This window comes from Haliotis rubra, unplaced genomic scaffold (assembly GCF_003918875.1).
Source record: "Haliotis rubra isolate DU_JTF1 unplaced genomic scaffold, ASM391887v1 Scf39, whole genome shotgun sequence".
Taxonomy (NCBI): Eukaryota; Metazoa; Mollusca; class Gastropoda; order Lepetellida; family Haliotidae; genus Haliotis; species Haliotis rubra.
The window spans coordinates 1363030-1390667 of NW_025767068.1; the positions used below are offsets into that span (position 1 = coordinate 1363030).

Consider the following 27638-nt stretch of genomic DNA (forward strand, 5'->3'; position numbering starts at 1 on the left):
GCACATCTGTGAGTTCTACACTTGTTCCATGATAGGGTTGATACCCTCCAACTACAGTAAACCCTTCTTCAAAGCTGTGACAGAGGATACTGTGTAATAAAAGGGAGACTACACCAAGGAAAACTTGTTACAGCACTGTGTAAAAAGTGGTAGAGAACTAAATGGACAAGCTGGGACAATACACTGGGTGTGAAAGGGGGACAACACCCAGGACAAGTCTGGGCATGCCTAAGGGACATTCACTGCACATCAAACTGTGGCACCGTAATCACCAATTCCCCAGTAAATTGCGTAGAAGGGAACCATTCTAAACTACATACATCTGACACAAACCTTGCTCCCCAAAGATCAGTTTAGCATTAGGTATCTCGGACAACCTTTTGTCTTGTACCTCTGCATCCTGTAGTATCAGGAAGCAACCATACACAATTGTAGGGTAACTATCCAGCATTATTTGTTTTCACGTGAAATACAGTACTGCAATATTCCTTCAAAATAAGTAGAACTGTTGCATCACACCTCCACCATCCTACATGGTGCTATGTTCCTTGTAATATCTGCCATGACATAGCTTCCACAAACTGATGGAGGAGTTGTACTGGATGTAAGGGAAGTACAATGGGAGTGTATATTCTGGACCAGAATACATGGAATGATAAACAGTACTACATGCACACTAGTGTAGCTGGGAATGGTTACTATTGATACTTGTACTTCATCAGTATAACACACTGGGACCACCATCACACATGACCAGCATTAGCACCCTTAGTTTAACTCCTACAATCAATGATCAATATACCTTCAGACACAACATATTGACATTCTTGTCTAAAATGTACACTGACTGCACAACAGGCCAGGGAATCTGCAGAACTCCAGCTGTACAGTGGCAGCCTGTATATAATCAGGTCTGGTCAACTCTGTGGTTGTTGATCAATGTGAGCAATGACCCTACAGGTGCCTTATCTGATGTTGAATCTACACATCATGGCCCCCAAGTTATCATATCATAGGAAATGTTACTATACAGTGCACTCTGTCAAACTCGGACTCTGTCTTTCTCGGATTGCTGTATAAACAGGACTGAACTCACGGTCCCGACGTAATCCTTCTTTGTTGTCATAATAAACAAGTTTTGGGTAAAATAATGCTATTCTGAACATATTAAGTAAGAAATTGCTACCTATACGTAAATTATGGAACGATATTCGACTCTTATCGTGCTAGGCTATGACCTGTGACAAAAATGCTTCATGTATATATTTTCGCATTGAACATCGTGTCCGAGCGTGAAGATTGAGGCGGCGAGAGCCGAGATGTCACTTGTCAGTGACTTGACTTACATTACATGATCGCACAAACAGATGGAAATAGTAATTTTATATGTACGTTTGACAACTTTTATGAATGTTGTTGTTGATTTCATTCATTAGTTTATTCAATTTATTTCATGAATTCCTCGAAACATCGTTACTTTGCTCTTTGACAATGTTATTGTGGACCCGCTGCCGAAGCAGGTGACCGAGAATCGTTGTTTTCAATAACATTGCGAAAAATAGTTTATAATTTTAATTCTGCTGATAATAGGGAGATAACTCCATTAAAATCTGTGTACTTCGGACTTCTGTATAATTCGGACTTTTTAGTCGGTCCCAAGCTGGTCCGAATTAGACAGAGTGCACTGTACATTACTACACAATGTGTCGGCACTTAGTGTGCCTGACTCTCAGGGTGTGGGTTCGAATCACGGATGGGACTCAACCCAACAAAAGTACTAGAATCTGTACTTTACTGAGAACGTGTAATCCCAAATATAACATACGTGACATATATGGTGATATATAACTCTAATATTGGCACATCAAGACGGAAGTTTCAACACTTTACTTTCATCGACTGTTTGACTAGAACATTTCCTTGAATTTTATGTCTGCTTCATTTAACCAGACACCGTAGTAGCCAGCATGATTTTCCCAGTGAAATATTTACATGAATCATACAATTGCTGGAAAACTCACTTCCACTACAATCTATTAAAATGTATAGCAATCACTAGTAAATTATGTAATCATATATTACAGACTATTAGCACATCTCCAGACTATTTACATGTTAATCGTTTCTAGGGGTTTGTAATTAACATTATTCAACATATGGTTTGAATGGTTGATGTCTCAGGTTGTAAACTGAAGAATACCATGAAGAACCAAGAATTCGCTGAGAATGTTCTCCCTGTCTGGGAACGTTCAGCAAAAAACGACTAAAACCAGTAGAGATGCCATTAGTTAATCACATGGAGATACAACAAGCATTATGAAACAAACATTTCTGATCATGTCTTAAATTTCAATAACAAGGACAAGGACAAACTTTTCTTTACTGCATATGGGTCATATTGATATATGTCTGAAGAAAAAGGGGCAATATGTTGGGCAAGTTTATCCCTGACGAGTAATCTTCCTCCCCTTGTCCCTCCCTTTACAGTTTAAACCCCCACCCACCCACCCCTACCCCCAGTGATTATGTCCAAGCCTTGTGTATGATAAAGCCACATTGACAACAGCGGTGCTGGGGATGTGATTGTCACAGTATCTCTCCAAACAGTCCCGGTCCCACACAGTATGCTGGTACTGTGATATTTCACTGCACAAATATCTTCACTATCTCAATAGGGACTGATCTGTCATAATGAAATATATGTGCCGTGGGTGGTTCCATTATAGAGTAGGCCAGACCTTCATTTCCTACAAAAGAAACAAAAAATACTCAGTCACAAAGTTTTCAAGAGCATGTAATCAATATAACATGTTAATTAATTGCACAACCATTGGTCTTTTTCAGTTCCAAAATTGTTTCAATTAATGTTTGGCATTGATTTAATCTATGAAGCTGCCTACCACAAGAGGTTGACGTAAATGAAAGACACAAATCCTCATACATAACATATCATATGAGAGTGAGTGAGTTTAGTTTTACGCTGCACTCAGCAACATTCCAGCTACATGGCAGCTCAGCTGTCTGTAAATAATCGAGTCTGGGCCACACAATCCAGTGATCAACAGCATGAGCACCGATCTACGCAAATGTGATACGATGACGTGTCAACCAAATCAGCAAGCCTGACCACCCGATCCCATTAGTCGCCTCTTACGACAAGCATCATATATAGCGATCAAGTCTGCAACCACTCAAATCTTGGTGATGCAATGAGTCGCCCTTTCAACTGAATAAATTAAACAGTAGATAATATATGTGTAAACTGTCATGAATACGAAATTGAAACATTACAAAAACAGAATGCAGAGATGCAAATCAGAGAGCAAAATAAAAGCTGTTCAATCAATCAACAAGCTCCTGACATTGCAGATATGCCATATGAGCTGCAACAACTCTATAATATATTCAGGACTACATTGGAATTGAAACAGTAAAAGGTGATTTAATGGGTTGAGCAGTGAGAGTCTGTGGTAAGGCAGATTGCATGTTTCTGTCCCAACAGTGATGTGTTCCTTATATTTAGAGCCAGCACTGGCCTATCTGACTAAGACTTGGTTCTCTATAGACTGCCATCATAAACTGAAAGGTTGCTGAGCCCAGCATTAAACAACACACAAAACATTTGTTCATCTGACCTAGGGCAATGAGGAAGCAATCACGGGTGTCCTCGTTCCTGACGGTGGAGGTGATGTATGCCACGGGGTCCTGCCCTGTGTCAGGGGAGCTGGTGAGGAGCTGGCGCAGTAACGACACCAGAGCTGGGATGATGCTCATATCAAACACCACATCTACAACAGGGAAACATTATACAGATGGATGAACTTAATGTAACAAACAGACTTGTAGCTTAATCCGCACATTCTCCACACAGGTTCTCAATTGTAATGCAATCGCCAGTAAGTCACTTTATTCAAGCAGGGTTTTGACCATTTCTAATAAATGAAATGTAATCAAAATGCTTGGATTTCAGGTGGTAATACAAAGATTTCAGATTACAAAGTCAATCACATTCTTTTTGCCTTTCAGTGTAAATATCTGTGTGCCAATATCACAAGGTAATGACTAGAATCAAGAATATAACATATGTTAGATTTGGGTTTACACTTTCTCAATGAAGTACAGATTCTAGTGCTTTTGTTGGGTTGAGCCCCATCTGGGGTTCGAACCCACTCTCTCAGAGTCAGGCACCTAATCGCCAGCACACAAAGTCAGCTGCCTAACCAGCTCAGCCACCATGGTTTCCACAAAAAAAGGAGACGGACAACTAGTAGTCCAGACCACGGACTTTGTGTACCCCTCTGATAAGTGTAAATTGGCACGGTTTCCCAGGCCAAAAGCTATGAATACACAATGAGATTTTAGAATCCCAAATATAACATGTTACATTTGACCACTTCCTTAATGGCATTGTGTATTCATAGAATCAAGAAGGCATCAAGTAAAATTATGTACAAGACAGTATCTTGTTCTAAAGCTGGACTGCTTAGAGACTGAATGCAGTGTGGACCAAATCCTTCACATTGTTTATATTGGAACAAAGTAGAGAACAAACATAGAACATACTTTAATTAGCAATTCGGAAGGGTATTCAAATGGTAATTGTTCACATGCAAAGTACTGACAAGACAAAAAGCCATAATAATGATGACAAAACATTTGTTGATCTGTTAGTTTAGTTATACCGGGGAAAATTGGATGCAGGAAGGCAGAGAAAAAACTTTTCACACATGCTCAAACAGATCAGAGGTTTCTATTATTATTTATCTGTTCTGGTGAATACTTTCGTGTAGAGAATACTCACCTGCCGCCAAAATAACATCTGGCTTGAGTTTCTCCAGCAGCTTATCACTGACACATTCCCAGTCTAGCTTGGCAATCCTAATTCTGTCATCTTTCTTCAAAGTGCCCCTCAACCCTGTCTCATCCAGCTTCCAGTGACGGTGACTTAGTTCCAGGTCCTCCAGATCAGTGTGAATCTCATCAGGGTCTTCGTTATGATTTGTCTCCTCTTCTGACCTTGTGGGGGAGGTCACCGCCTCATTCTCAAGTCTCTCAGTATCACATAAGCCTGTTTCTGCATTCAGACTGAGTTGTCTACGTATTTTTCGGAGTATCTTCTTGTCCCTGTCAGAGCCAGGATCAGATTTTTGAATGTTGTAATTGAGATTGAGTTCAATGTTTCTAGCCAACATATACAACACTTGCGGATGACAGTCACTGAAGGTGTAGCTGATGAGCTTGCCGCCACACTGTCGACAGACTGCCACACCAGTCAACCCCAAGCCACTTCCCAGCTCTAACACATTCCTGAAAGAGAGGTACAGTCTTTGATAAGACAAAGCTCTACTTTTGTAGAAAGGGGATTACAACAAACATAATTTTTTTCAGCTGGCCAATGAGCAGTCAAGAAGGCCAATGTCATAGACACAGAAAGCCACACTACCTTGACCAAAAATTAAAGGCCCTGGTAAAAATATACTATGTATCTTCAGGAAGAGTTTTCTCATTTACATTTTAGTTTGTTTGCCTTAACAGAAACATGAATATGAAACTGTTACATGAATATCCTGTCTTCTTTTATAAATGTTTCATACCTGTTCTGCAAAATATTTTGATTTTCAAAGACCCATTCAGCCAAATGCTGTGCTGCCTGCAAAATAATTAATACAATGAGCTTTATCTTACCTCACACATAAATGTTGCTTTCTGATTGGCTGAGCACTCTTCTATTATTTTCAATGTACCCCGCTTACAAGCAAGTAACATTTCAATGTACCCTGCTGTCAATGGCAACTCATTTGTACTTCGTGGTAGTAATTCTTTACCTCAAATAACATTGAATCACGTATGATGTACGGAAATTACTGATGTTTTGCGAATGCAAATCAATGGAAGGGAGATAACTCTAAATCTGTTTTTCTTATCAGCAAAATCTAGTGATGGCTACAAAAAGATTTGTACCTGTGCTTCCAACAATTCAAAAGTAAAATTAACATGTTCGGTAATATAAATACGTTGTTTGTTTGTTTGTTGAACATAAACAAACATCGAGGGTACATCAACCCATGCCCCCCTCGTGACCAGTGAACAACTTATAATATCACATGACATGATTGACAGCAATATATCGACATGAATACACAATGCCACTTAGAAAGTGATCAAATGAAACTATATTTTGGATTTCACTTTCTCAGTACAGATTCTAGTACCACAAAAGTGTTGGTTTGAAGATGAGAGTACAAACCCAGACACAGTTGTCCCCCTTACCTGCCAGGTGCTGAGACCGGTTGTTCCCTGTGACACGAGATGTACCGATTCTTGTAGAGATATCTGATCACCCAGTGGCTGAAACAGTAGAGAGTACATCTTCTAGGAAATGTATTTATCGTCCATAACTGGCATCCACAGCAGAAACTGTTTGGGAGATGTACTGCTACAAGGAAATGTTGTAAAATACTTCACAATTTTGCAGGTCTCCGTGACATCACTGGTAACAATGACATTACGATCCAATATCACAATCATTTAAGCAGATCAACTTACATATGCAAAACATTTTGAAAAACAGATCAGACCATTTCACTTATTTATCGCCCACATATATCCCATTCACTCTTTTCATGAACAAAACACCAAATCCCTGAGAAATTTCAAAAAGAAGGAAATTATTAAAAAGCATGCCACTTGTCCAGTATTCTGTTGATAAGCTACCATATTCAACTGGGCAAATGTACAAAAGACACTTCTTGTACATCAGCAGGTGGTGATCCTGATGCGAATGTACGTACCAGTGTGTATGTCTTGTAACACAGAGTGTCATCCTCCTCTTCCTGCTGACCCAGCAGATCTGTGTAGGCCTCATACACTTCATCACACACCTCCGTGGGGTAGTCCTCCAGCTGCATACAAACATACACCTCAGTATTAGCACCACTAGCAGCACAACTATCATTGAAGCCCTGTTCATCAAGGCCAAACAGTACTAGAAGCACCGAAGCTCGACAACATACACTGAAGCCCTGTTCATCAAGGCCAAACAGTACTAGAAGCACCAACTCGACAACATACATTGAAGCCCTGTTCATCAAGGCCAAACAGTACTAGAAGCACCAACTCGACAACATACATTGAAACCCTGTTCATCAAGGCCAAACAGTACTAGAAGCACCAGCTTGACAACATACATTGAAGCTCTATTCATCAAGGCCAAACAGTACTAGAAGCACTAGCTCCACAACATACATTCAAGCCCTATTCATCAAAGCCAGACAGTACTAGAAGGACCAGCTCCACAACATACATTATAGCCTTGTTCATCAAGGCCAAACAGTACCAGAAGCACCAGCTCCACAACATACATTGAAGCCCTGTTCATCAAGGCCAAACAGTACTAGAAGCACCAGCTCCACAACATACATTGAAGCCCTGTTCATCAAGGCCAAACAGTACCAGAAGCACCAGCTCGACAACTCATTGAAGCCCTGTTCATCAAGGCCAAACAGTACTAGAAGACCAGCTTGACAACATACATTGAAGCCCTGTTCATCAAGGCCAAACAGTACTAGAAGCACCAGCTACAACAACATACATTGAAGCCCTGTTCATCAAGGCCAAACAGTACCAGAAGCACCAGCTCGACAACTATCATTGAAGCCCTGTTCATCAAGGCCAAACAGTACTAGAAGCACCAGCTCGACAACATACATTGAAGCCCTGTTCATCAAGGCCAAACAGTACTAGAAGCACTAGCTCGACAACATACATTCAAGCCCTGTTCATCAAGGCCAAACAGTACTAGAAGCACCAGCTCAACAACATACATTGAAGCCCTGTTCATCAAGGCCAAACCAAAGCACCAGCTCGACAACATACATTCAAGCCCTGTTCATCAAGGCCAAACAGTACTAGAAGCACCAGCTCAACAACATACATTGAAGCCCTGTTCATCAAGGCCAAACAGTACTAGAAGGACCAGCTCGACAACTATCATTGAAGCCCTGTTCATCAAGGCCAAACAGTACCAGAAGCACCAGCTCCACAACATACATTGAAGCCCTGTTCATCAAGGCCAAACAGTACTAGAAGCACCAGCTCCACAACATATGTTGAAGCCCTGTTCATCAAGGCCAAACAGTACTAGAAGCACCAGCTCGACAATATACACTGAAGCCCTGTTCATCAAGGCCCCTTCAGCAAGTAAATTACAATGCCAGAGCAGCGATCATGTAGCTAGAAATTGCAGAGTGCATCTTTAAACATCCAAAACACATGTAACATATGCTATATTTGGGATTACACTTTCTTAGAAAAGTACAGATTCTAGTACTTTTTGGGTTGAGCCCCATCCGGGATTCGAACCCACACCCTCAGAGTCAGGCACCTAATCGCTAGCACACAAAGTCAGTACCTAGACCGCTCAGCCACCGCGGCTTTCACAAAAAATTGTTCTAGTTTGAAGCCGTGGTGGCTGAGCCGGTCTAGGCGTCTGACATTGTTGGGTTGAGGTGCCCTATGAGGGTGTGGGGATTCGGGCTCCCACACCCTACTAGAGTCTATACTTTACTAAGAAAGTGGCAAATATAACATATGTTACATTTGATCACTTTCTAAAAATGGCATTGTTGTATTTCATCCAAAACACAAGCAGACCAATGTCCAAAAGGGCCAAATACCATGTAGCCTGTGGAGCAACTGATGTAGGGAACAACTTCTCTAGTCCCGTTCAGATACGATCAATGCATTTAAAATCGAGAGCTATGGATTTCTGTTGGAGACAAGATCAGTGTATTGCTCTAGGTTGATGCCAATGTTGAGTGGGATTGTACTGACCCTGTGGATGAGCTGCTTCATGAAGTACCGCCTGTAGCTGAGAGATGGAGGGTAAACCCGGCACACTGGATGCAGGATGGTGCTCTGCAGGATACGTCTCTGTCCTTCAGCATACGTCACCAAACTGTCCGCATACTCATCCTGAATAAACCAAACATCTACCATTAGGACTCCTGAGACTACAGTTGGCATTGTGAACTATACCTGGGTTTGGCAGTGTAACATACTGCAGGCACCTTGTGATGAAAACTTCACTGTGTTTCTTATTTCAGCAATGCCTTGTGACACAATTTCACAAACATGTTTATGTATTAAACAAAAGTGTTGATGTTGATCCACAAAAACAATTTGAATGATGTGAATGATTTGACTACAAAGTCACTTCCCACGGTTGACTAGATTCACCTGGAGGGTCAGTGAACCACCTGATACTTCCTTTACAGTAAATCTTACTGCTTATACATCATGGGGAAACTAAAAATACATCTAAACCACTAGTTTTCTGTTAACAGAAGAAAATATTATATTCCAGTAACGCAAAATGTGTTCCTTTCTATTTACATTGAAAATGCAGTCTTTCAGTTTCAACATCTACAGGGAATCAATTGAAATAATTATTTTAGTTGTACATTCAATGAAGTCAAGAGCCTGTACGTTTTCTTTCAGGCTTTATGAGTTTGCTGAAATGTTCAATTTGATTGCTTCAGACAACAAAGTCTCACACTAGTGACAATGAGTTCAGGTTAGAGTGGTTTTGAATTTTCTTAAATTTAAGGTTGGATAATTTATTATGTAATAAAGTTAACATTCAAGATTTTTACAATCTAGTCAATCAATGCAAGATCTTATATCTTTACACTGAAAGTAAGCAGCATCAGTGAGGTGAAATATGTTTTCACATAACTCATCATTCAAGATTACTGTGATCTCATGAAAGCTAGATCTTAGTGCTCGCTGCATCAAAGAAATGAAATCATACCACTATGTGTCAGATGACATTCCATATCCATGAAAAGTGCTGCCATGTAATCTTGGCCATCTGTTTGACATTCCAGAATTTCTTTTTGCTGAGATTTGAAATTTTGAATCAAACACTTAGCCAAATAGTTTTTGTACTGTAGTCTGAAATCAAAGTCGCGAGTTCTAAACAGTTAATGTGAAGCTTAAAAAAGCTGCCTCATGGTTGGAACATGTCAACTTCTTGAAAGTCAAGGTTTGAGAAAAGAAATTCTTTAGTGATCTTTAATGGCATTTCTTACATCTTTGTGTAGAAGCAAGCAGCATAAAGGCCTGATTTTAATTAAACTGAGATTATTACACTAATACAGAGCCATGCAATGACTGATGTGAGCACCCGGCAAGGTAACAACAAGTACCATCGTTCGATGTCCTTCTTGTATAACACCATCAGGGGACTGAACTCTGTGTGCAGATACTCTCTCCACTACATGACAGAAGTGGTTTGAACAACATCAATACTGTCTTTTTGAAGAAGAAGAAGAAGAAGAAGAATTGCACAGGTTCAATAATATTTTACTTCAAAAAGAATCTCATTCATCATATCAACAATTTAATAATTACGTTTTAGGCGAAGGATGGGAAAGGTTCTTTAACTGGTAAGGCTGTTTACTCAACAATGAAGCACAAAGCTTATTACTTGTAGTTAACACAATTAGAACACCAAAGTCATTATTGTTATGAATTAGTTGAAGTTCAATTTGGCACTGATGACTTCACTATGATTTCAACTCAGCAATCTAACACTGCCACCTCGGTCTCTAGCTGCAGTGAGACGATTTGGCACTGATGACTTCACTATGATTTCAACTCAGCAATCTAACACTGCCACCTCGGTGTCTAGCTGCAGTGAGACAATTTGGCACTGATGACTTCACTATGATTTCAACTCAGCAATCTAACACTGCCACCTCGGTCTCGAGCTGCAGTGAGACAATTTGGCACTGATGACTTCACTATGATTTCAACTCAGCAATCTAACACTGCCACCTCGGGTCTCGAGCTGCAGTGAGACAATTTGGCACTGATGACTTCACTATGATTTCAACTCAGCAATCTAACACTGCCACCGGGTGTCTAGCTGCAGTGAGACAATTTGGCACTGATGACTTCACTATGATTTCAACTCAGCAATCTAACACTGCCACCTCGGTCTCTAGCTGCAGTGAGACTATTTGGCACTGATGATTTCACTATGATTTCAACTCAGCAATCTAACACTGCCACCTCGGTCTCGAGCTGCAGTGAGACAATTTGGCACTGATGACTTCACTATGATTTCAACTCAGCAATCTAACACTGCCACCTCGGTCTCGAGCTGCAGTGAGACAATTTGGCACTGATGACTTCACTATGATTTCAACTCAGCAATCTAACACTGCCACCTCGGTGTCTAGCTGCAGTGAGACAATTTGGCACTGATGACTTCACTATGATTTCAACTCAGCAATCTAACACTGCCACCTCGGTCTCTAGCTGCAGTGAGACTATTTGGCACTGATGATTTCACTATGATTTCAACTCAGCAATCTAACACTGCCACCTCTGTCTCTAGCTGCAGTAAGACAATTTACCACCAGATGCAACTGATCTGCAAGGACTGCAGACATTAACTTTTAGACAATATTTTACTTATATATGCATATCCAGGGGCATGTGTTCATAAATTTCTTCAACTTAAATTAAGCAGACAAAAAGATCAGTGAGCTATTTGGAAATATACCCAAATCTAGTCTTGTTTCAATAAAGTTTCCCAGCAGTGATGTGTGGATGGAGTGATGACTAACATGGCTTATGATCCTAATTCTGTGCTTTGTACCTTGATATACCCTAATTATGTTATGCAAATATGTCATGTTAATTGACCTATGGTAATAAAATGACACATCTGATTCATTTAAAGATGTAAACTAAACTTTACCATTGTTATAAATTGAAAATCCACTTAGATAAATATATATAATTTTTCACTTTAGTACACAGCAAATAGAAGTATATACTATTTATGCAACAATGAAGTTCCCTTCTAATCCACAAAACAGCAACAAATCTTCAGTTTTTTGGCAACAATATTGCATACAGTACAACAATTACTACTCCCTTGTTGTCATCCAAGTTGGAGGTATGAACCTACACTTTTTTATTAGAGATCATTCACATGATGCTCACTCAATGAATATATGACAGGCATGGTAACACCATTCAGATGACTTGACAAGGGTTCCCATTTGCCATGTCTAGTGTCTGGGGTAAATACTCAACCTTTTAAATCCAGGTCAGATGTGACAAATATATTACATGTTTTGTAATATGCATGTGGAAGGGCAGCAAGACAGGAATTATCAGCCCAGTTCCCCAAAACATTGATCAACAGATTAAAATTAATATGTTGACTGATTAATCACTGTTATTTTGCACATAGAATTTGTCAAAAGTTAGTGTTTATGTATTCTAGGTTTATGATTACACAATGCCATTTAGAAAGTGGTCAAATGTAATATATACTACTAAAAACAAGTTAAGGGTCATGCGATGTCATTATGTAATGTTATTGATGAGGCTGGTTGCTTTATACATGAATGAAATGTTACATTCCGTGTATGGTAGTTTATTCAAAACCATTGCAGGACATGGATAAAGGCTGCAGATAACCGTGGTGCCAATAGTCATCATGTAGGGTGTTAAAAAATGAACAAATTGAAACATCGAGTGCTTCACAGAAGCGCCACCACTGTGCTTATGGAAGATGATGCTTCATCATGAACAGCATTTGCACATGTTCTTCGTGGGATTAGTGCTGTGCATGCTTATTTTCCCTATAAAACTTGTAATTGTCGCATTGCTATTGTCACTTGAAATTCAACAATGACAAGACGTCTACTGAGCATAACAGACAGAGGAAGAGCTCGAGCTTGGCTTCCAGATGATGAACCCTTAACGCAGTGTGGCTCAGAGACTAGCTGTGAGTCAGAGTGTCATAGGAAGGTTATGGCAACGGTTTCATGTCACTGCAACTCTGAATAATCGACCACGTTCTGGCAGGCCTCCATCAACAACTCCTAGAGAAGACCGATACCTGAGCAATATGGTCCTCCGACAACGCAGAGTAACTGCAAGACAACTCCGTGACCAACTGAGAGCCCGCCACAGGTACCATGGTATCTGATCAGACTGTCAGGAACCGACTGAGGAGGAACAATCTTCGGGCACGGCGACCAGCAGTACGACCACCACGCCTTCAGCAAGACGGATGGCAGGACGTGACTCTTGTTGACGCCATGTTCGTTGGCAATGTGCTCAGTGGGCATCAGTTCTTTTCTCCGACGAGTCTAGGTTTACTCTACAGTTCAATGATGGTAGAACTTGTGTGTATCAGCGTCCAGGAGAGAGGTTTGCTTACGTTAACGTCAACCAATATAATTCTCATGAAGTTCCAAAGTGCATGCCAACAATATAGATTAATTATGTCAGGATTATAAGCCAAAAATATATAGACGTACATGACTTTCGTTTTCTTTCAATCCTAACATTTTTAATTACTGGTAGAATTGATTAAACTCCGAAACGTTTTGAATTGCTATCATAATAAACTAGATGGACCTAATTTTCAGCCAGATTGTAAAATAACTGAAATATTAGCAGTAAAAAAGGATAACTACATTTCCCAATTAATTCCAAGACAAAACTGTATTTCATCAATCAGTGTGAAGATATGCCCTTATGCTATCACTTGCGCTTACAGGTGATGTAGCAGAGGTCACAAATCAGTCAAGAATTCTTGGATATCGCCCGGGTACCCATGGGGAAAAACAGTAACAAAAGCAACAAGCAATTAGTCCCTGTGAATTGCTCAAGATCTGACCCTTTAACTCATGATGTCCACCCTAATATAAACCATCATCCTGACATTCTCATGTCATTTTGTATTGCAGTTTAATAGTTGATCATCTGTGAGTCAATTGTGACCATTCAACGCAGCCCATCATGTTCCCCTTAAACATTATATCAGGCTGAGATATATGTGTCTTCACTTCCATCTACATATTCCCGGTCAAATTATCGTTCTTCCTTACTATACCTAGGAAAGGGGAGGGGTGACTGGCGACTTCCTAAACAAACAGTTTGATTTCATCATCATCTGACTGACAACAATGTAAAACAGGTTGGGGAAACCTACCGATTGGCCTTTAGTTATGATATTTATCAAATAAATTTAGAGTGGTGCATTTCCGCATGAGGATATTAACATCATTCAAGTTTTGATGTCCTAAGATTTTCATTCAAACCCTTTTTGAGCATTATCATCACATAATAAAGGAGTTTGGAAATAGCTAATTAAATATAAACTGTCTATAATATTTTTGACAATTTTCACTGAAAATTAATGACATAGATATTCAGTTCAGTTTTCAAAATGAAAATCTGTGCAAAATTGTGTTCTTAAATGAACATCTTTTCCTGAACATTATATAAATTTCCATTTGGTCCAAAAACTTATTTTTTCAAGCTGAGGAGGTCCATTAACTATTCATCTGTATGATCATATAAAACCATTTCGTGCGGAAATTGATAGTTTGTGAAATAATAATAATAATGGTCAAATATAACCCGATCGGCCTATAGCAAAATAGGCAGAACGGCCTATAATATCCCGTTCGGCCTTTTATTGTCCGATCGGGTGGTTTCCTCAACCTGGTAAATGCCAAACTCAAGACACTGGCTGTGAAAGACACACGATTCGCTGTCATGTAACTGGCCATATCTGAGTCATTACCAGATTTCATACTTAACTAAAATAACATAACATGTAACTCGCCCTAAGTTTCATTCTGCGAACAGGCACCATTTCTAGGAATTGTGAGCTAAGTTCTCTGAGCATTTCTTCTCTGCACGGGGCATTCTGATTCTCTTCACAGGACGCGGCCATCTTTGTTAATTAGCTTTGTATCGAGGGCAGTCATTGGTTGATGACGTGTAGTCGTAAATTTAATCCAATCAGATTTACGATACGATCGCACTACGTTGTGTCGGCGTCTGGTCGTCAGAAACGTGTGGAATATGTTTTGATCATGTGAGTTTATATTGAACATACAAGTAGACTGTTGCCGAAGAAAGCCCACATTCGCGGAAGGTTCTTACATATTTAAGTACCTTCACGTTGCGAATAGTTGTTGTAAGCAAGTGAAAATCATCAAGATGTAAGTTGACCTCATCCCAGCATGTGGTTTTACTTTCAGCCTGCGTGAAGCCAGAGCATTTCTGAAAAAGAAATATTAGAGCAAAGTTGTTGCAAAAACGTAGCTATGGATAACATAAGGTCTTTGATTTTAGTGTCTGTCTATGACTACGTTTGTACATACAATGTGTGCTGAAACCTGTTCTGGTAGTTTGCCGATCCATTCACCCTCTCAAGTCTCAACAAAACATAACACAATATACTTCTGAACTGTGTACACACTGTAACCTTGTAAACTGATTAAATTTGGGTATATGAACTTAGTCTTTGGAAAGCAAGTATCACTTGTATCAAATTGTTTGCACTATATTATCATGGGACCCTCTATTATCGCGGTAGTTAATGTTGTCGCCATCAGGATTATCATGATTATGAACGGCTACTGACATTTAGCATTTTATATATAGTTTCAGTTGACTGATGTATACTCATTTCTGTCACAAATAATGTGACACATAGTCATAACTCGCTTAATACCCTTTGCCGATAACAACCCCTTCAGGCAGTAGTTAAATTCCGATTGTTCTCTGTCACAAATAATGTGGCACATAGTCGCTAACTTCGTTTGACCTGGAAATTGAAGCAAATCTCTATTATCAGTGGTATTGCTATTTTCTTACTGTGGCATGCCGTGATGTTGCTGGTACAAGCAGATGACACTGTGAAACGTTTACTAAGACAAGTAACAAATCTAAATAGTTTGATCATTAAAAACTATGTAGGAATTTCATTCACATTAGTAATATCATCATGTTTTTAACCCAAACATCTTAAACTTCTATTCATTTGGATACAAGGTAACAATAACGTTACAAAATATTGTTTTTCCGCCTTTAAAACGTACCATACAAGGTGCTGCTGCCGTTGTGTAGAGTGAAGTTGCATAATACGTCACTTCCTGTTATATTTTTAGCACGGAAAATATGCAAATGACCTTTATAGTTGTCGTTGGATTACTCTTGATGAAGTATGTTTTGATTCTTGCTAAATGTAATGGCAGTAGGGGTCATACTAGTTTCAAAATGTTCCAAAACTTACTGAAAAGATGAATGCTTTACTATTTCTACGATTAGACATGACATTCCAATAAAATAAATGACTTTTTCAAGAGCGATGAATATATTTTACGTAATTTGCATATGTAAACAGCCGATGCGGGGCATGGTGGGTCTGCTTTCCCAATGTTTTCGCGTGCAGCGATAATACAGAGCCCGCGATAATAGAGAGTCCCAGTATACCACTTGGGTTCGATTTACAATCTTTATGTGTATCTGTGGTGCTGACATGTTACTGTTAATTATCAATTAGAAGCCACACATACACATTCACTTGTTGATTGCAACATGGAAGCATAATGTTACTTTTTATGTTTTTGCTTTGTCTGTATATAAATTACTAGTGCTGGATATTGAATACTGTATATTACCATAGAGAAGCCATGGTCTTAATTTGACCCTTACACTCCATACATAAACCAAACCACTAACTTTCGTTCATCTTCTCGTCATGATCAGTCTTTGGAAAAAGAGTGTCAACAAATCCATAATGAACTACACAAGTTAATGCTGTTGTTAAACTATCTCGTATTAAATGTTTTTTGCAATATCTGGACTTACCTTTGCAATCTAGTTTATTCATTTTACTCAAAATGTGATTAAAGAATGTAGAAATCATGTGTCCCTCCGATTCTTTTAACATCGGTCACATTATTCACAGCAATCGCAGTCTGTGCTGTGCCTACTCTCCCCCCTCGAAAATAAGTGTAGTTGACTGAAAATGGATACATATATATATTTTGTTCACAAAAAGTCATATTTGTTGCTAGCCAAAACAAATTTTAACTGAAACGGTAAATAATCTTGTCTAATGATGTTTAATTGCAAATTTGACGTGTTCACTGACAAAGTCATTTTCTTTAGTTCGTTCATGAGAAGTGATAGTGTTTTTTTCTTACCACCAGAGAAGAAGATTGACAAAAGTGTGACCTGGCTGTAGATAAACCAACCCCATTGTATAGATTGCTTTTTCTTCATCAAAATTCAGCTTATCTGCGGTCATATACCGTAGCCTCCTGAGCACATTGATAATCATTTGCACAAGGGATATTGATCGATTGACCAATTATTCGATCAGTCGATCACTCCAGCACTATAAATGATATGTAAACATTATGGTCTAAGGCTCTATTGTAGAGTAAATTCTAACATGTTTTTCTCTTTGATGTACTTCAAAGGATGATAAGATTCTGCTCTACCCAAGAATATATCATTCTACATTTATTTTATGTTTGACAGGGCTAGGAGCCAGAGTCGAAGTAGAGAGCGGAAGAAAGGTGCCACTGAAAAGAAGGAACGTGGAAGAGATAGACAGAAGAGAGCAGCATCCAGCAGTAGTGGAAGTAGCTCGTAAGTTATCCTTGACTATGTTTTGTTGTCATGTATGAGATGTATGTGGATATTCTATAATTTACACAATGACTTCATTTTGATAACTATCATCAGAAATCTGCAGCAGACAATGTGATTGACATACCATACATGATTCAAGGGTTACTGTTTTATAAGGATGTGAAGGTTACAACCAACATGCATGTTGAACAAATATAGCAGCCAGTGTATCTGATTTTATGTCCAACCCTAGTTACATCTGGTATTTCCTTAATATTAAACATAAGAGGAAAACTTAAATATGCACTGTTTGGTGTCAATAAGTGACCTAAAAGTAGAACTTACTGTGCTGTGATATGGTAACACAATAACTTGATTCAGTGAATCACCAGAGCCCCTCTTCCAGGTTACATCTCATAGTCACATTCAGTTACCTTTGATGTTCTCTATCTTCAGCTCTTCAGGTTCAAGAAGCAGATCAGGTTCATCATCATCGTCATCAGGAAGCAGCAGCTCTGGCAGCAGCAGCTCAGGAAGCAGTTCCCGATCAGGGAGTTCTAGCTCAAGCCGGTCATCATCAAGTAGTAGCTCTGGTAGTAGTCGCAGTCGCAGCAGGGGACGCAAATCATCGTGAGTCTGACTGTCTTACTGTTTACTGAATTTGAGCCATGTGTTGCAGTAATGTTTTTCTTGTTGGGTATATACTACTCAACACAGACATGTCCAGTTCTCATTTTACAATCTGTGGAAGGAAAAAAGTCAGAAATTAAATTTCTCTGATTTAGGAATGACCTTTTTACAGCCTGCTATGCTAGATGATATTGTTCAGAGATATTTGAATCTCTAATCTGTAAATCTAGTGGATGGAATTGAATAACTGATCTTGTGATTACAAATATATGTTTTTGTGATAAGACTAAGAGATGTTACTGATTCATCGACTAGCACTGGTTTTGTCCAAACCTTCTATTGTTAAGCAGGAAAGGAAAAATCAGAAGTTGCAGAAAAGGAAGACACAACACCCTAACTCTTATGATATGGTTACTTTTCCTAATTCCATTTATTTTATCATTTCAATTTTTAATATATAATACAGATGGGGTTTTTTCTTTCCAAGTAGAATGTGGTATGTTCATATTAAATATTTTTTATTTAACATTGTAGATCTCCACGCAAACGCAAGCGTAGCCCCACTCCCAAGCCATGCAAAGTTCACGTTGGTCGACTGACCCGAAATGTGAACAAGGAACACATTCAGGAGATCTTCTCTGTGTATGGCACCATCAAGAATATCGAGATGCCGACTGAGAGAGTTCACCCATACCACAGGGGCTTCGCTTATGTGGAATACGACGGCCCTGAGGAAGCAGAGAAGGCAATCAAATACATGGATGGAGGTAAGAGAGAACCACTCAGAACAGTCATTACTTAATGTGTAAAGGATATAAGTAGCCCAGTAGTCAGACAAATATGTATCTGTTAGCTATACCAAGGTAAGCTGGTCATAGGTTTAAATCCTAGATAGACCTTGATATTGATCCTTGGTCTGTCAGCACACGACTCTTAATCATGGAATCAAGGGCGTCATGCCCTAAACCTGTTTCACTTCCCTCTGCATAACTGAAATACTGTTCACTCACTTGCTCACCTTCCTCTCCCACGTTACCTGTGAAGGTCCGGGTTAGAATATTGGTCTTCAGCAACCCATGCTTGTCGTAAGAGGCGACTAACGGGATCGGGTGGTCAGACTCACTGACTTGGTTGACACATGTCATCGGTTCCCATTTGCCCAGATTGATGCTCATGCTGTTGATCCCTGGATTGTAAAACTAAACTCACTCACTCACTCACTCCTCTCCCACCATTGTGGAAGTTCATTACTAAACAAAATTCTGATTCCATATTTTCACTTCCACTTTATGTCATTATACATTTTGCCATGTGAACATCATGGAAATGGTCAGGGGAGGATTAAAACAACTGATGAAGATATTGATTATGTATGAATTAAAATAAGGCCAGAAATGCTTGGAAAATGCTTTTTGGCAATTAGTTGATAATGGTTGATATTTCAGATTCAAAACTCATATATAATCATTCATACCACCTCGACCTAATATGGCATATGAATAATCACGATGTACCATTCCCAATCATAATGATTACTCGTAAAATATTGAAAAACTTAGAAAAACTTCCATGGTAGAAACACTTCTAAGAAACACCCTATCTGCCTGCCAGGTGGGTCTCAGTGTTATGTAACGCACGGGCAGTACATGTCAGGGACCGTCTCAAAATATCAAGTGTCGGTATCACTGCTGGCCAAGGACTCTAGCGGAATTACAACAGGTGCAACTCGGCTGACGTTAACGTCGTCCCGCAGACGGTATTCGTCCTCGATTTTGAGAACACGATCTTCAGCCTTTTGCCACACTTCTGGGGGTAATTCTCGCAAACGAAGCATACACAAGCTCTTTAACGTGTGAAAGTGTGAATGTGGTATTATTGCGAGCAATACAATTCTTACAGTTACCCCAGATCAGCTCGATGGGATTGAGCTCACAGTGCCGTACTGGTGTACGCAGAACTATGTGGCCTTATTTTGCAGCTAGTTTGTCAGTGATGTACTGGATTAGCTTTTTGTGCTGCCAGATTTTTTCATGAGCTGGGGCTTTGTTTCTGATTGCCTGTAAGGCACGTTGCAGGAAGTGAGAAAATCCTGCAACTGAGCCTTGAGATTTCTGATGGTGGGTGTGGTAGTACCAGGGACACGCAGGTTATGGTAACTGGCGTTATCTAAAATGATAACGTTTTGGTTCGTGCAGCTGTGGTAAAAACTGATGTTCAAACCAATCCAAAAATATCTGCCCATTCATTTCACTATTGTAATTACCATCAGATTGCTTGGCCTCAAAAACAAAGTCAAAACCCCCAATCAGTCCCTTGCTAGAGGTACCAGCATGCAAGATGATCAAGCGTCTACCTTTGCCTGATGGTAACACTGGTGCCTTAGAACAATCTGAATGAAGCCACATTCGATCGGTTGAGTGATTTTTACTACACCAGGTTTCATCAAGGTATATAATTTGGAACCCCAAATTGCGATTATTCTTCAACTGTTCTGAGATAAGCTGATCGCATGGACATGATTGAGTACTTTTCTCTAAACACAGCTCTGTCATCTTCTCTTTTGGTGTACCTGAACCCCATTTCTACCAGAGCTACAATAAGTGTTGTTTTCGAGACATTTATTGTATCTTTGATCTCATCTGGTATTTTAGCACACGTCCGTGGGATTTTGCATTCATACAGTTTATGAACTGTACAGCGTATGACGCCCTTATCAAAGCTATCCAGTTTGTGTTTCCTACCTGGTTTTGATTTTGACACGACCCCTGAGGTAACTGAATGTTTACAACTTTGTAAACCTGACTATATGTCAAATTAAGGGCTTTACACATTCTACAGTAAACCCTGTCATAGCTGACGAGAGGTTTCCTCCTTTGTTTCTCCAGGATGAAATACTGGTATAAATTTGAAATTAATTGTTCAGCAGAGATATCAAGTTGCATGTTGCCAGTTCAATGCTCATACACGAAGTGAAACTTCTATGGGTGAACAAGATTATCTATGCAATTTGAATTAAGACTTTTTTACGAAATTATTTTGAATATTTATTTTTTTTCACTTTATTTCTTTTTACCCATTGGTTACCCATTATTTTGAATATAACTACTACAAGAGTTCCACCTTTTTCACATATAGATGTTAAAAAAAACAAAAAACCTTTTACAATCATTTATGTAATTTAATTAGTTGAGGCTATATGAATAATTATTGTCTGTATTTCAAAACTACAGTTTGTACTTAACATTAGGGGTGGGTATTGCAGAGAATTTTCATATTGCAATATATTGCGATGCGAAAGCATATATTGCGATATGTATTGCAATATATTGCAAGAAGTTTTTTCAACAAAAAAACTACTTATACTCGAGTTAATGCTTGATTTATAAAGCAAAAACAAAACAAAATCATCATGTTTGATTAAGCTTTAATAAAAACTTTTAATCCTGACAAAATAAGAATGTAAATAATATTTGGCACAAATGAAACAAGGCAATATCTGAAGATTTCTGAGTGTTAAGAAGTTTTCCGAATGCATGTCAAAATACCGTTTTCGATCAGCGTGATCGCATAATGCGATCGTTTTCATGTCTGAACCGGTAAACCCGGTTATAACCGCGCAGCCCTGCTTAACATATTTACAAATGTTGTTAAAACGTCAAAATTTCCTCCTGTGAAGTCACCCCTCAAGTGCAATTTTTCATCTGAGCTTTAATATCCAACTAGGTAGAGTCGTACATGTATCATTATGTGCTTTTATCTTGTGTCAAAATCATCATATTGATATTGAAGCCAAAAAGCATTTTCCAAGCATTTCTGGCCTTACTTTAGAGACTTCTGGTAATGTAAAGCAAGTCATATTTCATGCAAGTCTTACAAAACCACAACACCTTTATGATTTACTTCTTTTGTTGCAAAAAGAAGGTTGTACCCCTTTTCATCAAGATTCACGAAGATTGGCAGTTTCTTTGGGTTGAGGGGCAGTGGGGGTAGTCTAGTGGTTAAAGCGTTGACTCGTCACGCCGAAGACCGGGTTCGAATCCCCACATGGGTACAATGAGTGAAGCCCATTTCTGGTGTCCCCTGCCGTGATATTGCTGGAATATTGCTAAAAACGGCGTAAAACCAAACTCAGTCAGTCAGTCTTTGGGTTGATATGGCCTTTTGGGGTTTGAGGGTTTTTTCTATTTTATTTTTTTCTGTTTTCATGGCAACGATTTGGACTTGGCCTTTTTGAAGGGTCAAGTTTGTTTCCGGAGCATAATTTTGAAACTAATTGACCACTGCCTCTCCATATCATGTAGATGGGCCTTTCGTCGGTTTGATCTTTTCTTTCAATTTTATTTTTTTCTGTTTCAATGGCAACAAATTTGGACTTGGGTCTTTTTGAAGGGTAGTTTTTTGGTGTTTGGAGCATAACTCTAAAACCACTTCACCCTTCATCACCGAAATTTGTATGCTTAATACCAATTAGTAGTAAGCTTAGAAGCATCAACCATATACATGTACTACTATAAAACACCATGAACTTTCACTCAACGTTGACCTGGGGGAAGGGGGAGACATCTGTTTTTAGGAATAAAAACACTTTCTAGTGTTTAAACTGTATCTCGAGTGAAGGGAGAGAGAAGCAGACAGTATGAGCCAAGATAAGTGTGTGAAAAAAGTAACCTCAGTTGTCTATCCTAGTTGTAATCGGAAGCAAAAGAAGGACAGGTGTTTCTGTCTGTTAGTATGTATGTTGTTACTCTATCCCCATATCGTTTAATGGTTGGGTCTGTGATTACAATCGATTATTGTACGATAACTGAGTTCCAATCATCAATCTACAAATCATGAGTGATAACCAGCACTCCTGGTTAGATTAATGGTGTTGTGTTTGTAGTGAGTGATTCAAGCTCCTGTCAATTTTAGGTCAGATTGATGGACAAGAGGTGACGGCAGCTGCTGTGTTGGCACCAAGACCAGTGCCACGCCCTCCTCCACGTCGTAGTCCTCCACGTCGACCACCCCCAAGATGGAGGCAGTCCCCTCCAAGATACAGAGACAGAAGGAGGTGGGTACATTCTAGGTTCAAGAGGTAGAACTGTATATCTAAGGTTAAAGGTATTCTGTATACTGTCTCTAATCAGGCTGGTCATGGTTTCAGATTAATTTCTACTGTTATGTGTATTTTGATGAAACTACTATACACATGGATCCTTTACACGATTCAAATGAACAGCTAATATATCAAGATGAAAAGCAAATGTTACTGTAAAATTAATTCCACAACTTGTAAATTACTAAAATCTATTTGAGGACAAAAGCGATACATGTTAAAAGGAGCATGAGTTTCAGATGGCCTAGGATGCTGCAAATGGCTGTGAAGATTAGCCATCATTCTTATGTGATAAATTCAGATTTTTTCGTTGTTCTGTTAGAACCATACCTATTCTCATGGGTTTCACCAAAGTGCTATGAAGTGTCACCAACCTATATCAACCTGTGTTTTCATCAACAGATCTCCTCCCCCACGACGACGTTCACCACCAAGACGACGGTCTCGGAGCAGGTCAAGGTCACCTGCAAGACGCAGACGGTACAGTCGATCCAGTTCCAGCTCATCCCGATAGTATTGCGACTTGTCACCACTGACCCATTCCTTAAACGTATATTTTCATGTCTTGTTTGGTTGTAAACAACGATTTTAGCTCTAATGTCTTCTAGTTTCCATGTACCATGTATACAACCTATAATTATATTGTGTTTAGGTATCAAAATTTGGCAGTGGAATCATCTGTTACACAAGACATGTTACAATACAATGTTGATGTGTATACAGTCATGATTTCGAGTGATTGAAAACGTTTCCAATGACAAATGTTACCACGTTGGTTTTGTGACAAACAATAAAGCTGATATCTTGAAATTCCTGGCATTGTGAGATATCTATTAACACAGCACAGAAACAAACTACCAGTAGCGACCATGAATATTCTTGGGGATATATTTTTGTAGAATTTATGTATGATTACATGAAATATCCTGAAAAATATTTGTGATGCCTTACTATATTTGTTATGATAGTTCTTGTGTCAAAAATCACTGCTTCAAGATATTTCTAATTTTGATTTATTTGAGTTAGACATTATTTGAATAGCAATGTCGAGACTTGCTATTCACAGGTACAATATTATGTTCTACAGGTATCAACTAGTTGATGTATCAAACCATTCAGTTGTAGGGAAATTGTCCTTAATTTGTAATCATGTTCATTTTATTCATTAAAGATTTTACATCAGATATATATTTGTGTCAAATTCTGTTTTCAACTGATCACAGTTAGATAGGAAAAATTGTTGACAAGACTTTACTGAGAACTGGTCATGGCAACATGGATGAACACAGGTTTTCCCTGTGAGACTTTTTAGTAAGAAGCTTGGAGCAGACAATGCTGGCTGTGAGATGTGACTTGATGCAATCTGAATGAAGATCTGAGGACATAATGGTGCCACATCAGATGAATAATATCTTCATACTATACTGAACCACAAAAGAAATGTCGTCTTTCAAAACCAAATGCAGGATTTTGTACTTACAAAATGATTGGCTACCCTCCGTGCAGTCTGGCAAACTTGCAATGGTCCCAAGACTTGGTTTCTCTGATCTCGCTTTAAGTCGTGCCATGGCGATTGTGTCAAAACAAAATGATTTCAGGCGCAGTTTGGGACTCACTTTTATTGGTAGGGTTGTCACGATATGCATGTGCATTTTCATTTTCATGAATGTCACACAGACTTTTACCACATCTGCCTTTTTAGGTGCGTTTGGTGAAATGCTTTTTCATCAGAAAACCCACTGATGTTGGTAGTAACAGTCAATTTTGATTGAAAAACATGTTACCAAACCATACAATCATAATAAAAACACCATTTTAATGTTCATGTTAGGACAATCTACAGACTGAATGAGTGGTATCAGTTTACTAACAGCATCCAAGACCGTTGTGCGCAACCATCTGCAGGATCGCTTCCCCAGTGCGACGGAAACAAGGAGTCAGACCACTGGGAGTCACAACAGACCCTTTAGTACCGATACAGTGCGTCAACATTTGCATGAAAGAAACCTCTGCTGTCACAGATCATATCATAGTCCTGTCCTTGCTGCTCGTCAGACTGCAATAGGCAACTCAGCATCAAAATTGGCGTTATCGACAATGGAGAACTGTGCTGTGCTCTCATGAAAGCCGATATTGTGTTTCGACAGTCGATGGCAGAGTGAGAGTATGGTGAAGGCATGGGGAACTGTTTTCCAATGAGTGTATTGTTGAAAGAGACTCATGGGGTGGTCCAAGCATCATGGTGTGGGGTGCAATCAGTCTGAACCAGATAGTGGGCACTGTGGTGTTCCAGAATCTCTGTCCAGGGTGAGGAAATGACGGCTACTCACTATATTGAACAAGTCAAAAGACCCCATGTTGTACCAAAGTTTGGACGTTACAGAAATGATATCTTCCAGCAAGACAACACTCGTGCCCACACTGCCAGAGTAACATTGGACTTCCTAAGACAACATGGCATCCAAACCTTACAATATCCTGCACTCAGTCCTCATTTGAATCCAATAGAACACCTTTGGGACGAGATTCAAAGAAGACTGAATGACATCCACCCAAGGCCGACAACTGCTGCTGGACTCCATCAGGCATTTTGCAGAGTATCGACCCAAGTGCCTATGGCCTTCATCAACCGGCTTATTCATTCCATGTACAGACGATGTAACGCTTTCATCGATGCCACACACAATAGTGATTTGGGGGTATCTTAATAGTATCATTTTTGGTGATTTTGATTGTGTGAACTCTGAATGTGCTACCCGAATATGTGTTAACCATAATTGTAACGTTTGAACTCAATCCTCCGTTTTGATTGTTAATTAGAGTGAATTAATGTGTGTGCTTTAAGAAACCTCTATTGGTGCGACATTTCTTTTGTGGTTCAGTATATATATTTCTGTATCCAAGAAAATCTGCTTTGGTCAAGGTGATGCAACTCTCCCTGAAAACCTTTCAATTCACCATTCTTGAAACATATAAGCATCACCCCACAGCTTAAGATGGATAAATCTACATATAGATTACATTCACATATATACTCAAAACCATTAAAAACGCAACAAATATTTTATGTACTATTTCTGGCAAAGAGTTACTTGGAGTATTTGTCCTTAAGTCACAGAGATGTTGTGTGTGCTGGGTCTCTCCTGTGGAATTCTGGGTTTGAAGCCCATATCATTTCACAGTAATGACTTTATTTTTGAAAACGCAACATTTCAGTGTAATTCTGAGATTCAGATGTCATGTTGTGCACGTGCATTCCCTGCTCTCAGGCCCTTCAAATTTGAACATCCATCACTTGGGGGAAAATGCCATGCCCCACGCAAGACAACAGAAACCAGGCAATTGGAATGCTGAACCAAGGTGCTGCGCAGGTGCAGGTAGCCCTACACTTTCCTGTCCACCCATCCACTAGTACTTGTTTCAGACATCGTTTCAACACCACAGGGACAGTTGCCAACATGGTGTGTCACCCATGACAACCCCTGTTCAAGACCGTCACATCCGTCTTCACAGATTCCAGACAGCAGCAAGGAGGACATTTGGGACACGACAATGCCATATCATCCCACATACGGTCCGAAGAAATGTGACTGCTTTTGGGATACAGTGCCATTGACCCTACCAAGGTCAGATCCTACTGCACCATCATCAACTTGCCAGACAGTGATGGGCAGCTAATGGGGAAATCTGCAGAACACACCATGGTGTGATGTCATTTTGTCAGTTCAATGTCAGTTTTCTCCAACACATTTACTATGTCAACATGAACATCTTGCTCATAACTGTGTTCTGGAAAGGGAGCATTTTGGGGGTGGTAGCTTCATGGTGCAATAGGTCTGCACCAAACGGGTGCAAGCCCTCTGATTGGTCGACGCTTGTTAAGAAGACCTTTGCAGCTGATGCTTTCTTTTGAAAAGCCAATGCTGGACAAAAAATGCTTACATTTCCAAGTCAAGCACTCGATGAAGTCAAAACTCCTGCGAATTTATAAAGAATGTGGAGATTAACAAGCGTCGACCAATCCGAGGGCTTACTTCGACCACAGCCCCGTTTTGTGCAGATTGTGTAGTTGAGGGTAAAAATTGGTTTTCAATCAACTTACAGAAATAACAATTAAGAACTGGTAGGTGTCATGAGTGGTGATCAACAGGCCAATCATCCATGAATATGTTTACATTATAAAAAAATAAGTTTTAATCGATTGTATGCGATGGTAGCGTAGCGATCGGCAAAGCAGGTGGGTGGGGTACACCGAAGTATCCAGCCTTGTCATGATTTTGTGTCCTGTGAAGCATTTCGAGTTCATGGTCATCTAAAAAAAAATAATTAATCTTTAATCCTCACAAAGACACGAGGGCCTGTGGTGTGCATACCCGTTATTGAATCCTGCTTACCCCCTGCCTTGTTCTGTGACTCTCTGACGTTACTGATTTGTGCC

At 39.5% G+C, this 27638-nt stretch overlaps 2 protein-coding genes across 3 annotated transcripts; one reads left to right on the forward strand and one right to left on the reverse strand.

Moving 5' to 3' along the window:
• Positions 1-1693: 1693 nt before the first annotated feature.
• LOC124286663 (protein-lysine N-methyltransferase EEF2KMT-like) lies at positions 1694-14793 on the reverse strand. Its single transcript, XM_046723063.1, has 8 exons — positions 14666-14793; positions 8833-8973; positions 6792-6902; positions 6271-6348; positions 5595-5650; positions 4802-5307; positions 3636-3788; positions 1694-2747 (listed from the first exon to the last, which is right to left on the reverse strand). Exons 1-8 carry the CDS (start codon positions 14774-14776, stop codon positions 2644-2646), a joined length of 1260 nt encoding a protein of 419 aa, XP_046579019.1. The 5' UTR covers positions 14777-14793; the 3' UTR covers positions 1694-2643.
• LOC124286664 (RNA-binding protein with serine-rich domain 1-like) lies at positions 14778-24388 on the forward strand. 2 transcript variants are annotated; one of them, XM_046723064.1, is made up of 6 exons: positions 14778-14920; positions 17380-17490; positions 17929-18102; positions 18637-18869; positions 23014-23155; positions 23603-24388. In XM_046723064.1, the coding sequence occupies exons 1-6, from the start codon at positions 14817-14819 to the stop codon at positions 23712-23714; spliced, it is 876 nt and encodes a 291-aa protein (XP_046579020.1). In that variant the 5' UTR covers positions 14778-14816; the 3' UTR covers positions 23715-24388. The 2 variants fall into 2 exon arrangements, with proteins under 2 accessions (XP_046579020.1, XP_046579021.1); XM_046723065.1 differs by having other exon boundaries at positions 14862-15047.
• Positions 24389-27638: the final 3250 nt, after the last annotated feature.